The sequence below is a fragment of the Nicotiana tabacum genome, chromosome 24 (assembly GCF_000715075.1).
Source record: "Nicotiana tabacum cultivar K326 chromosome 24, ASM71507v2, whole genome shotgun sequence".
In the NCBI taxonomy this organism is placed as follows: domain Eukaryota; kingdom Viridiplantae; phylum Streptophyta; class Magnoliopsida; order Solanales; family Solanaceae; genus Nicotiana; species Nicotiana tabacum.
In genome coordinates this window covers 86,008,988-86,023,147 of record NC_134103.1, presented here as the reverse complement: position 1 = coordinate 86,023,147, position 14,160 = coordinate 86,008,988, and the positions used below count along the sequence as shown (strand labels likewise).

Sequence of the window (14,160 nt, the reverse complement as noted above, 5' to 3'; positions counted from 1 at the left end):
GTTTATAATGATGGGTAGTGCCAATTATGATAGTTGATGGTGATGGGGTGGTTAGTTGTGGTAGTTGAGGTGGATGAGTGCTTGTGGTTAAGAATGATGGTGGTGGGAGTGGTGCGGATGGTGGTAGTCGATTATGGTGACGGCTATGATTGAGGATGATGATGGTGATGGTGGTTGAGTATGGTAGTGGTTGGCGACAATTAATAATGAATTTGGATGATATGATCTTAATGAAATTAAGTCTCTGTTATGAATTTTAATCATACAGATCTATTCAGACACATTAAGTGATTGTGAAGTAAAAAAACAAACACACTTAATGATTAAGATCTGATAATTCAGATTCAGGCTTTAAAAATAAAACGCACTTAATGTATAAGATCTGAATGATTAAGATTCAGACCTCCATTAAGTGCAAACAAATGAGAATAAGCCACCCAAACATGTAAAAATCTTTTAAACTATCAATATAATTTAATCGATTTTTAAAGCATCTGGTAGTCAAAAGACACCGGCCTCCAACTAATTGGATTCGCATCGGATAGGCTACTGCGAGAGACAAAGCATTCTCGATAAAGGGGTTCTTATTATCAACTCTTCAAGTCAAAACTTCTAATTAAAGTGGGTGATCTCAACCATCCCACCGCACCTATCGACTGTTATGACATTACAAGCTTACATAATTCCTGCCACAAAAGGAAAGAACTGGGCTTCTTTTTAGCGCCCATTACTGTCCTTTTCCATGTGACATATGGTTCTTTGACTCCTGCTCACAGTTGTGGGCTCTCTGGCTCACCTAACTAATTAAATAGGCCCACATATCAATTGTAATGCTCCTTTTCTTGGTCCCTCTGAAAAGATATACACAGAAATACAATAAGGAAAGGGGTTTCAGAAAAAATTAAATATTTCCAACATGAAAACATATATAATAACTACAACAACAAATCCAGTGTAATTCAACAGGTGGGATCTGGAAAGGTAATGTGGACACAAACTTAAGGCAGAGAGGCAAGGAACAATGAATGAAAACATATACTACTAATTATGATATTCAAGCGTAATACCTCTCAAATAAATATTGCTCTGGTAGTTTCCCTCTTAAGTCATCCACCATACAATTTGGGCTTTCTATTGTGAATTTTTCTTTCATGGAATATGGATTCCCTCCGTATGACTTATAGGCAGGAATAGTTATTTGGGGATCTATTTTCCATATGGTAGACTGATCCTTCATGCACAGACGAATTTCAAATCAATAGGTGCAAAATTTCAATACACCCTCTATCTTTGTTGTCCGCCCACTGCGTACTGACACAAGTAAACTGACTCAAAAAGAAAGCGCAAAGCCACCATAATTGTCAAGATGTCAATCTAGCAATCAAAAGATGTACCTTGAATACCCTACATATGTACAAAACCTTTAATATATGGGGAAAAAACACTAGAAAGAAACAGAACCAAAAACTAGAGGGTCCAAAATAAATAATCAAGAGGCGGATCCAGGATTTGAAACTTATGAGTTCCTACCGTAATTTTAAATTAATATGTAATAATATCTGGGATCACAGTTAGATATTTACAAATATTTAGTGAATTTCTTAATATAAATACAGGAACTGAGCAAAAGTTATTGGGTTCCCGGGAACCCGCAGCCAATGCTCTAGGTCCGCCCCGGGTCCAATGCCATCCCCAAAGGACACAAAATTTTTCTATAATCTGCACTAATGAATGGGGATGAAGAGGTACTCTGCCATGGCACATGCCAATTTTTAATTTATATTCTGAACCATTTTCTTGTTCATCTCAAGTATTCCATGGACATTATAAGCAGAAATCATTGACAGAGTTCTATCAAATCTTGTCTTTGTATGGATATTAGCTATCCACATTCCACCCTGAAAATAGTCCTTTAATTTGGGACCTCAGCTTTTGACTAAAGCAAAGGGAAAATTCATTATAGGACCAGACACTTGTGGCCAGAGCTTGGGTATAATTATGAAGACTTTGTTTGCTACCCACCAGCATAAAGGAAATAAAGAGAAAATGATTGAAAAGGATAGTTTCCCCCACAATCTTCCCAGAGAGGAATTTAAGATAATAACTGCTTCTACTGCTATATTTATTTTCTTTGACAGTTGATACAAATTTAGTACAAACACACACTTTAAGGATTATCCAATTATCAACGAAAAAAAGTGGAGCTTAAATGAAGCACTGAGAATTCTATTATTGCATCAATCAAAAATAATTATCAAAAATATATAATTCAAGCCAAGGGTAAGGATTATAAGTCGACTAACGGAATACACCCCCCTCACACACCGAATTCAAGGGAAAAGAAAGGAAAAGGAAAGAAAGATGAAACACAAAACCAATATGAAAATTGACTAATTTAAAGATTTCACGGTCTTTAAACATGTGTGAGCCAGTGGGTTAATTTCGTTGAGGTTAATGGATTAAGTTAACAGAAATGAGCTGTTTCGTTATATTTTGTCAAACTAAATCACCTACCGGTATGCGATTAAGAAACTTTAAATAAAGATAAAATGTCACTGTACCTGGAAAAAAGAGATCCAGAACTCAGAAGTTGAATAAGTAACAACTATGCCTCAGTCCCCAAGCAAGTTGGGGTCGGCGAGAAGTTGAATAAGTGATGGAGAAATTTCTTTTTCTACAATAAAGACATCCTTATGGAGTTATTGATAGTTAAAATCACATTGAATGCCCAGCAGTTTCCAATAAGATGCTAGCCTTAAGACTTACTGTTTACCTTATAGACCCAGCCTACTAGACCAATTTATTCAAGTACCGCAAGCTGAGAAAATTACCTCCACATTGTGTACATATCATGTGAGATCTTAAAAGGGGTTAATCATAAAACTTAGATTTACCACCCCATTGCCTTCAGTTTGATTTGCAAATACCTGATATTTTCAATAAAAAGATGTACGTCTGACAAGCATGCACCCATTTTTGTCACAAAAAACAATGTAGTGGTGCACCGTATTCGCTGATTTAAGTTCCTATATCACCCTCTAATTCCAAGCTTATTTGAGCATTAAGGTCAAACTTTCAAGAGCAAACATTAAGGAAAATACGTGATTTTAACTCAACACAGCATTATGTCACGGGCCCGAATCCTCACGTTGGGTAGCGACACCTGCTCGCCCGTGCGGCGCCTGCAGTTCCCCTCGCTGCAGGCCAGCCTTCTTCCTGTCCAAGGATTTCTCAAGCACGATCCTGTGCCTGTCGGAGGGACTCGCCCGTAGGCTCGCCCCAACTTGTGCCGCCCGTAAGATGCCTAGGCCCTTGGCCCTAGACATGTCGTGGCACTCCATCTTAGGATCACAATCCATGCGCGCCCTGGGGGATTGGCTTAGGACATGCCTTGTCCTTAGCTCAAGACTGAGCATCGCTCCCGCGTGCACAGCCCAATCCTCAAGCTTGACACTCGCCTAGTGCATCCGCGACTAGCTCGTGCCTCGCCCGAGTAAGGCAACCTTTAGCCCTTGGCCATTGTCATGCGCCTCTTTCGTGCCATGCCCATACATAGCCCTCTTGCAGCACGCTTCCATTCCGAAGTAGTGCAGTGTCGCCCACACCTGCACCTTTAGGCCAACGGACCCTTGCTTGCATGGTTGAACCAAAGCCATGCTCACAAGTCAACACATGATATCCCTATGACAGGTGCGTCAAGTATCCAATCGGCAAGGAGGTCTCTTTCCAACATTCGGCAGCCCGCGGGGCTGGCCGTTCCACACTAGCAGCCTCCACTGCCCTTTTGATGCCCAACGCTGGCCCGAAGGCGTCGCGCCGTCCATACGAGTTCCCAAACTCGTGTGGATACCTTTGACACTCCTTTGAGACATCTAGGCAGGCCCTTGGGGTTCGCCCCCAAGGCAGCTCGTTCTATACGGCTCGGTGGCAGCACGTATGGGGGAGGCAGGTCGGAGCTTTCATCACCTATACCCCCCTTATATATGCTTAAAATTAAAAAGCCCAAGTTGCCCGAGTAGACTGCTCTACGTCAGACCATCAGAAGACTCCTTTCTCACCAGTTCTTGGCCGAAATCACAACTCCAAAATGCGAGTTGTGACAATTAGGACGCATTAATATCTCATCATGCTTATAACTAATTCCTAATCATATATTTACTTATACCTACGATCGTTCTTTTTACTTAACTTGTTCAAGTCAGTTGTGTGTAGATTAGGCAAGATATTGAAAGAGTAAAGTTAGAAGATTATGTTTAGCAGAGAACCCTTTCCCTGCCCCTATAAAATACCCTTTCTCTGGCATAAGAGAATAGGAGGAGGTTGTGACAATGGAATAAGATGAGTGTGATAGGCAAAATTCAATCTTCACTGGCTATATCAATATATGAAGAAATACCTATGAGCAGTGACGCAGACATAAGTATTGGTTTGTTGTCACAATTTGGCTTTTAAATGATTTGGGTCTTGGAACTGTGGTAGTTTTAAGGCTATACTTCACGTCCCAAATAAATAGTTACTTTGTATTATTTTCAAGCTATGTTGAAGTAATGTGTGTGGTTGTATGTATTAAAAAGCATATCATTTGTCTATAAAATGAAAATGTTTTCGGTGTCATATGGCACCACTTATTAAAGGGTATCTCAACCACCGCCTCCGAGCATAATGGAGTTAAACAAACAATCAATTAACTAAGCCTCGACCCTAAATTAGCTAAGGTCTGCTCTTCTCAGGCCGAACATTAGAGAAAAACGTAGCTATTAGCTTAAAACAAAAACAGGATTCACTGTACAACAAATTACATGGAGCGAAGATCATTCTTCAAATATATGTTCCACCTTGTTGCAGTTAGTATAACACTATTGAGATACCAGTTAACCTTTTCCCAAAAATAGTACTCCATCAATATTTGTTTATATGAATTTCATAAGGTTTTAAAGATTGTTTTGATAAGCATCTATTGACAGAAAAGGCTCTAAAGATCCTAGAACAAAAGATTCTGCTAGATCAGTCATCCTGCAATTTATCTATTTAATTTTGGGCTTAACTGCTACTCCCTCCGTCCCAATTTTCTGTGGCGGTGTTTAAGTCAGCATGGAGTTTAAGAAAGAAAGGAACATTTTTAAAACTTGTGGTCTAAAACAAATCATTAATATTCGTGTGGTTGTAAATCATTTCATTAATGGTAAAGTGGATGTTTGAAGTTAAATTATTTCTAAATAAGGAAGTATGACATTCTTTTGGGACAAACTAAAAAAGGAAATATGACACATAAATTGAAACATAGGGAATAATTGTTTTTCCTTTACAACAATATAGTTTCTATATCACTAATACAATTAATTTGCCCCAACGTATTATATTATAAACAATAGACCTGGAAGAAGGAGAGAGAAGGGTAATGATGTCCCTAATTGATTCTTCCTGGAACAAACCCTGATTCATTTCTGCGTAACCACTGTTTCAAAACGGGACATTATTTTGAAAGATGTGCTTTGAATTATTTAGATGAAAAGAGAAGGGCGAACTGTGGGTTATCACCATTGTTTGACAAGTAAAAGATGTGAAGGTAAGATAGAGGAGTTCCCTTTTTGTTTTAACCACCCGGTATCTAAAGCTCACTGGGCTAGATTTGGAGTTGCATCAACTAAATCCGCTAAAGAAAGTAAAGTTCTATCTACCAAAAGGTTCTCTATTTCCGGGACTCAAACACGAGACGTCTGGTTAAAGGTAGAAGAATTCCAACCATCTCTCCATACCCCTCGGTCGTAATAGATGGGTTAACTAACCCTTTCATATCATATTTTAGCCATTTGAAAATTAAATAGAAATGAGGAAGTATCTCTTAAACTTCCATTCAAATTGCAGTAAATAGCCATCAATTGGCTATAAGTGACCTATTTTCCAAGCAAAGTAACTAAACCTACGCATGACATTCCGTAAAGCATTTAGAACAGGTCTAATTGCTTAGATTAGTAAACTTACCTTGAAGTGTGTACAACAACAGAAAGAACCGTTCCCTCGTCTTAATTAGTAGTACAAGAGTAATCAACAGATATACACTTCACAGAAAAATATATTCAGCTGTCTAACAGCTATATACAATCGTACCAAAATTGGATGATAGCCTACAGATGGTACCTCTCATACCAGAAGTTGAAGGAAACACTGACACTAGTACTTCTATACCCGCTGCTTTACAGGTCTGTGAGGCTTTGGAGCTGAAATCATTAAAACAAGAAAACTACTGAGACTTTTTGTAGAGGCAAAAGAAGTATGATGTCGGAGAAGAAAAGATATTAACATTGTAGCAATTCATTTTTAAAGTCGCTATGAAGATGGGTTAGCATTCAAGAATTCTAGGTGTTTTAATTGTCAGAATGCATTTAAATTTTAAAAGAGAGATCAATTGCGAGGATGCAAAAGGAGATAGGTAATGATAGTTCTAACACATCCAGAAAATAATAAACTCATATCACCTGCGTTCGATCTTACCTTTCTTACCCCCACCCCCACCCCAAAAAAAATAGAAGAAAATATCAGAACTCAACCCCTTTACTATAATATATGTACCAAAAAGAGACATTGTGTAATGCTAACCAAGCAAAAGTTGGTTTAAACGGTGAGAACCTTACTAACAAGGAAAATTCATTTTAAGTGACGATGGAAGTAGTTAACTCAAGTAAATAAAAAGAAAGTGCAAACCATTAAAAAGTAACATGCAATAGTGAGAGATGAGTATTTATTTCTGAACTTGATGAAAAAAGGCCTTAGAGTTTTAGCATGTATTCTGTGTCTGCGCATTCTCCATGTAAATTCCACGCCATTGAGAAATTTAATTATACTACTTAATGGAAACAGATATAAAAAAAACATGCAATTGATCAAAGAATGTCCTATCATCAAATTTAGACATAGTAAAATGTGAAATGAGCACCTTCTCTCCTCTTCCAACTCCCTCCCAAATTTTAAAGAAAAAAGCAAAAGGAAACCGTTTACTCTGACGGTAAACTTTTAAAAGCTGAAAGAAACTTTTACTGTTTTATGCAAAACATCATTTATAAATGACTAGTAGACCAGTGACAGTCACGTCAATCGTGGAATTGAAGGAGCACTGTTTGCACAGATACTGTACTTTGTTTATATGCCAGGTGACAGCCCAGAATTAGACCAATCTTCTACTGTTCAAGATCGGGATAAAAACCTTCTCAGTCTTAGAAAAGTAATATCTGTGATAGCTTTGATGAACTAGTGGAATATGAAGCAACCTCACTACAAAGCTACCACATGCCAGTTAAGCTCTAAATTCATTCCAGTGTTACTCTAATCAGATTTTCTAAATCCATTGATTTACTTGCGAAAACGTCACATCCTATAGCACGATGATCGAGGCAAGCAAATAAATCCCTGGCTGAAACAGCCTGAGTCTGTCAGTCGTCATCCACTTTCTATATGTAGTATCTAGTGTCAAACAACATTTACTAGCATTAGAATGTTATAGAGATAGAGCTATACCATTCGGATTTCCTTGCTCATAGAAGCTCCGAAGAAGATAGACTGCTTCAGAAGCCATTATTCCAGCAGTGCATTTGAAACCCTTTTTTGATGAGGCAAATCCACTGTTAGAAAATGAAAGCAAATAAATATCAAAGACCAGCGGGGGTTGGGGGGTTGGCAATTGTAAGTGAACAAAGAACACAAAAAGTTAAACTGATAATGGAGCATGCCGACCTCCTCTACCCACAGCTGGGAAGGGAGAGGGGTGGGATCTCCCAGCAGAAAGGGCAAAAACCTTTGTTTAAACCAAAATACTTGATCACACAGCAGGCCTCCAGGACTAGGTTCCTTGTTTTCCAAAACGGTTGGCTATGTTATCCACATTCTATAATGGTATAGCAAACATACATCTTTAGATGGATGCATTCCGCATATTTCAACAGGTAACTAGTGATGGATGAAGAAGAAAACAACTTTAGACAGATGCATTCCGCATATTTAGACAGGTAAGAATCAGTGATGAAGAAAACAGAAAATGGTTAAGGCTGAATCAGGCCAGATCAGTGTAATAATACAAACTACCATGCATTTAGAATTTTCACTTAAAGGAACTCCAGACCCTTTCTCAGCTATATTCATTCTCTAAAATTATAATAGCAGCTTCTAGAGCAATTTCATGATTCTTCTTTACACACATTACTAATAAGCTATTTGGCCAATAAGCTTCTGGGAGGCCAAAGTTCTTTTTTCACAAAAAAAAAAGGTGCTTGTTTTAGAGAGTTCAGGTGTTTGCCCAAGCTCTTTGGAGAAAAATAAGTGCTCCTAGAAGCAGAAACCTCTTTTCAGAGCAGAAGCTGTTGTGATTTTCCGCTAGGCGAAAATACCCTTAGCAAAGCATTTCATATACCAAAATAACCCTACATAATTTATCGAATAGTTACGCTATTTTTTTTCATAATCGTGGTGTCCGGGCCATGCGCACACCTCGACTAATTCCACGGGGTAGTTGCTACCTCCCACCAGCAGAGGCACCGGGTAAATCTGTCCACCAAGATGGGAAAAATTCACCTAGTGTTTTCATAATAAATATTTAAAACTATGTATCTACTTGAAATATATTAACAAATGTCTTTATCCGTAGTTTGCTAGTCAAAAGCATATTTTGGGCCAAACACAAATTGTTGCTCAAAAGTCCTTTTCAAATTGATTATCCAAACACAAACTGGTTCTCTTCAAAAATACTTTTTCGAAAAGCACTTTTCAAAATAAGAAGATTTTAGAAGCTTGACCAAACAGGCTATAATTCTAAACCATAATAATCTTTTTGTGCTTACATTGCAAATGCAGAGTATATACCAACAACTATGTATACCCCTTAATGAAAATATAAAGTCTTAATTGAGGAGGTTTTGAAGAGGAGGAAACAAAAGTATATGATGCCAGCATACACTGTCCAGAAACTGACTATGACCAATAACTTCTTTTGATATTGAAAACCAACAGAATTTGTGTTCGCCGGGCACGAAGGCAGGGGCGAAGGTACATAGCCCTAAGGGTAGTCAACTGACCACCCTTCGTCGAAAAATTACACGGTATATATAGGTAAAATATTAGATTTTAATGGTATATAACGTATATTGAACACCCTTTATCGGGGATTTTTTTTTTACTTATTTCAAGTATGAATACCCTAAATGAAATTCCTGGCTTCGCCACTGCACGAAGGGGTTACCTCCTTTTTTTTAAATGAAGAAACGGCATACCTCTTATGTTCAAGAGCTATAGTTGAATCAATCAACAAACCAGCTACCACATATGACTTGTTCTATCCTTTGGCTACTCACTATAGCCACGGTGCTGCAATCTATGGATCAAACACCAGTACAGTGGTGCCCTGCCTTCTGTCAAACCAGCAAACACTTGGCAAAATTTCAACAAGTTGGGGCAGCAGAAATGAAGATTGAGGATCAAAGATGGTAAAACAGTAAGTGAAGGATAGCTCTTAGATAAGTATATCTAACTGGGTTACTAGGCTGATCTTTAAGCCATACAGCAAATTAGTATATATTGGTCACCCACAAAAGACTTTTTGTGCTCTAACCTTGCCAATGGAAGTGGGCAATGGTAAATTCATGCGAGGATCAAATTTGACAGATCTAGGATTAAGGAAACACATGCAGATAAAATATAGAGTACTAGTTATGCTAATCTGTATCTAAGATTAAGTAACTCACTTCAAATCCTTTCTCCCTAACTAATTGTCAAAAACACTTCTGGCCATAAAAATCTGAGAACTTTAAAGGTGTTCCCAACAAAAAAGAAAAGGAAACATAAGAGAAAAAGAAAAAGGAGTTTGAGAATTCTAAGCAGGCTTACTTGAAGCAAAAATGTGCACACTCAACAGGGAGGCTATTAGGAAATAATAACACAAGAAGGTACATGATAAGAAAAGAATTATATTTAAAGATTTAAAAAGACAACTTCAAATTTAATTTTTTTTCTCATTTAACAGTAACCATTTATTTAAAGCAAAGTTCAAGAACTGGCCAACATTTTCCATTTGCTGGAAATCTCATAACTACATCTCTCTGGATTTGGCCAAACATCTCCACAGGTTTTACATCAGCATGCAGCTCATAGGTAGAATTAGCTCGTGATCTTGCTTCTGACCCTTAGTTCCACTAGATCTCCAACTGGCCAAAGAAGACTGGGGATTTTCTAGATCACAGATATTCTAATTTATCTAACAAGGGCAAAAACAATTGACCTAACAAAAAAGCTACTATTTGTGACTGGATGCTTTTTCTTGAAAAGCTGAATTATTAAGAAGTAAATTCAGTGATTAATATCAGCTTGGGTCAAACCTAGTGGGAAGCTCAGAGCAGCTGGTATTCAGTGATAGTATAGATCCACAACCTCCAAATTTATCATTTGCACATCCATAATATGCTTCTTTTATTCCTAGCAAAAAAAACAGGTTATGCTCGAGAAAGGCGCAAACGTTATATAAAGCAAGACGAACAGATAATGAAATGCTTCAACATACCAAGATATGATAAGGCTGCTGCACACATTATACACGGTTCACAGGTAACATACAGAATGCACTTTGAGAATCTTTTGGAAACTTCAAGAGGTGAAAGTCCATTTTTCTGCCACTGTTCAACTAGAAAATCAATTGCTTCCATCTCCGCATGTCTTGTAGCCTGGATTCACAGAAAAGCTTAGCCAGGTTTAAGATCAGGAAATAAGTGCACCTGAATGCAGAAAGCCTTAAATAATTACTAAAAGCCAATAGTAACCATAACAAGCAAATAATCATGCAAGTATCAACTGCAATAGCCTAATATGGAAATCAATTTCAAAAAATGCAATGGCTATATATTCTTCTTGGGTGCGATAGTAAAAGATCAATGCATTGATCAATGTTACAAAAATCTAAAGTAGAATAATATCGACTGAACCAAGATACAAGACACAACAGTACAAAGCTAGCTAAATTATAGTTTTCTAGGGTGCCATGGTAAAAAATATGTGCATCGTCAATGAAGTAAAAAAAATACCTGCGACATGATACGAGGCAAAAAATAAGATAGTTATCAAGAAAAATCTCTCTCTCTCTCTCTCTCTCTCTCTCTCTCTATATATATATATATATATATATATATATATATATATATAGGAGCCAATTTTTATATAAAGGATTTTTTCTTTTCATATGGTAAACCTCAACTCCCCTCACACCCCAGGCCAACAATGGTTTTTTTCCAAATTTCCACTTGGTGACTCGAACCAACCTCATGGTTGTGGCAGAGGATACTTTCTACTAGGCTATCCCTTTATAATCCATTTTTTAGAAAAGAGCGTTCGTAGAAAATCATTTTTTCTCCAGCCTTCTGGTGAAAACAGCATGACTGAGCTTTAGGAAAAACATTGAAATGCTTTAGAGGCTAAATATAATATTTTGTATAGTTGCTCAGTACCACGGAGGGTGAGATATCACTACTGCAACACAACCTCTTGATTACAACACATCATTTTCTTTGAAAAGTTCATTAGAGCATATATGTGGACCACATAGGCATAAAAGATTTCTCGAGTACAAATGAATAGAAGTGTCCAAGATAAATAATCTATAGCATAGATATTGACATCAAGTTAGCACCTAACAACCTAACAAAATGGAAGATGCTTAATAAGATCTTACTAAGAAAAATAAGAGCTGAAAACTTACATTTCTTGTTTCATTCGTTCGATTTCTTCCAGAGGCAACGACTTCCCCATCCTCAACAATAACGCAACTGGACTGAGGAAATACATAAATCAAATATGCGAACTGACCAAAGCACAACTAAAGAAAAGACAAGGACATAGGGAACTGCATCAAAAGGGATTCATGATAAAAGGGACTATTTGGTAGGCCAAGTTATGGTCCAGATAAATTTTAGTCCAGCCAAATCCTGTTACGCCTTGTGGGCATAATGTTTGTAACATGACCGTTACATAACGTACATACTGTTCAACACTTCATTAAGGTCTGACAGAGGTTTCAATGAGCGCGCTTGACTTGACTTGACTTAGCAAAAGTGTTCCTCTACTATACAAATGGGAAATTTTAATATGCATCCACAATCATCAACGAAGTAACACTCAAGGAGGCATAGTTTCCTATGTCAACATGGGCCTAATTGAGGATGAAATACCACCAAGGCACCAATACGTAAAAAAGAAGGTTCTGTGGATGCACTCCCCTGAGAGCTAAACTAGATTATGCTAACGTATTTTCGAAGTCCACAAATAACTTCAACAAGAATCTCACCCCACTGGAACTTCAAGATTGGCCAATGCATCCTTTGCCTGGCAGAAGAAAAAAGTATTAGGAATACGGGTAGAATTGCAATAAAAAAAGCAAAAATAAAAGGAAACTAGTATCCTAAGTCCTAACTAGGTTCTACATATGGTGACAAAAGAAGGAAGAAAGAACACATTGTCACCAGATTGCACAGATAAGCAGTATCGAGTCAGTTTTGAACTACAAAGTCCTACCCGATCATTTTACCTGGTAACTTTTCATCATGACCCCAGCCAAAAGACTTTTATCTTAATTTTATACCCATCTTTTTGTGAAGCAGACTTGCTTAATGATTGAGTTAGTGAAACAAAGTGGGAAAAAAGTAGTAGAAAAAACTACAAATGTCTTTATCAGCTCCCTCAAGAATAATATAAATTTGACCTCATAATTTGAAGAGCTGGGGAGCCAATATGTTAAGGAGTCTAACAATAATAACTCTTAACTCTTAATTTCCATTTTTTAGATCAACTTGTAGTTCCACACTTCAACTAGTGGCGGAAAGGGCCCTTCATTAAAAAATTATACGTTGCAAGTAGAGCCAAAATGAATTCTGTTTGGCTATATATAAGTTGTTGAATCCCCTTGATATAAGGAATAAAGTCTAGTGAAGTGGCAAACAGGGTCAAAAGTTGCTTTAGATTACATGTTCAAATCCCATGTCTCACATTTTATTGATTTGTCTGAATCCCCATGTATAAATTCTTGGTTCTACTACTGACCTCAACTTATAGTTGTACACTTGATTGGAGAATCGTCAATATAAAATATACACACACATATACCATATCAGCAATATAATATGTCCATACCTGTTCTAAAGCGAGCTTCATAAATTCAAATGTATGTTCCTCATAGCTTGCCATCTGCAAAGCAGAAGACATGATATAAGTAACAAGAGAAAGGAGTCAATCAAACAGACAGGGATTTTTCAAATACAATAACACGTCCACAACATCTCCAAGTCTTATAGACATTTTATCAAACAGATGGTGTCCTACTATGAAATGTTACATTTAAATCAAACAAATAAGTAAACTATATCACAGTGTCAAAATATTTCTGCAAAATATATGATACAATAGACAATAGTGATGCGCTTGTAGAAGGAATTAAAAAACGAACAAAACAAAGAAAAGAGACGCACTTGGAGAGGTGACGCTCTTTGCGGATTTTTTTCTCGACCACTGCGGTTTTTGCGTTATGTTTATTTTGAGTTTTGGAAAAAAAAAAAAAAGGAGGAAGAAACCAAAGAATAGACTCAGGAGTGTGTCAATAATTTCTCACATTATAAAGACATACTACTATTGATATCTAATACTACTAATACAGTAGTTTATTGTGTCAAGTTGATATAAGAGTGGACAACAATATCTCGTCAAGAGGTTGTGTTGCAGTAGTGATATCTCACCCTCCGTGGTACTGAGCAACTATACAAAATATTATATTTAGCCTCTAAAGCATTTCAATGTTTTTCCTAAAGCTCAGTCATGCTGTTTTCACCAGAAGGCTGGAGAAAAAATGATTTTCTACGGACGTTCTTTTCTAAAAAATGGATGATAAAGGGATAGCCTAGTAGAAAGTATCCTCCGCCACAAAGGTTGGTTCGAGTCACCAAGTGGAAATTTGGAAAAAAAAAAACAGTGTTGGCCTGGGGTGTGAGGGGAGTTGAGGTTTACCATATGAAAAGAAAAAATCCTTTATATAAAAATTGGCTCCTACAAGAGATTTTTCTTGATTCTATGACGATACACATATTTTTTACTATGGCACCCTAGAAAACTATAATTTAGCTAGCTTTGTACTGTTGTGTCTTG

The 14,160-nt window shown here is 37.2% G+C and overlaps 1 protein-coding gene across 12 annotated transcripts; it reads right to left on the bottom strand.

The window, feature by feature from the left end:
• Positions 1-566: 566 nt before the first annotated feature.
• Positions 567-14,020, bottom strand: LOC107802691 (tRNA-specific adenosine deaminase TAD2-like). 12 transcript variants are annotated; one of them, XR_012706720.1, is made up of 10 exons: positions 13,491-14,020; positions 13,156-13,209; positions 12,314-12,351; positions 11,729-11,795; positions 10,541-10,700; positions 10,359-10,455; positions 9,258-9,395; positions 8,479-8,535; positions 7,513-7,616; positions 6,184-6,218 (listed from the first exon to the last, which is right to left on the bottom strand). XR_012706720.1 is itself a non-coding variant. In XM_016626256.2 (9 exons), exons 2-8 carry the CDS (start codon positions 13,207-13,209, stop codon positions 6,181-6,183), a joined length of 558 nt encoding a protein of 185 aa, XP_016481742.1. In that variant the 5' UTR covers positions 13,491-14,020; the 3' UTR covers positions 567-851; positions 6,139-6,180. The 12 variants fall into 12 exon arrangements, 2 of the variants coding, with proteins under 2 accessions (XP_016481742.1, XP_075104352.1); XR_012706717.1 differs by having other exon boundaries at positions 6,187-6,218; positions 7,729-8,535; XR_012706721.1 differs by having other exon boundaries at positions 6,200-6,218; positions 8,436-8,535.
• Between the last annotated feature and the right edge of the window lie 140 nt (positions 14,021-14,160).

Coding starts and splice junctions, on each gene's coding strand:
- LOC107802691 (XM_016626256.2), bottom strand. CDS start 13,209: ATGGCAAGCTATGAGGAACATACATTTGAATTTATGAAGCTCGCTTTA. Junction 11,796..12,313: donor AATCTTGAAGTTCCAGTGGG/GTGAGATTCTTG, acceptor TCCTCAGTCCAG/TTGCGTTATTGTTGAGGATG. Junction 7,617..10,358: donor TGCTCTGAGCTTCCCACTAG/GTTTGACCCAAG, acceptor ATTTTCTAACAG/TGGATTTGCCTCATCAAAAA.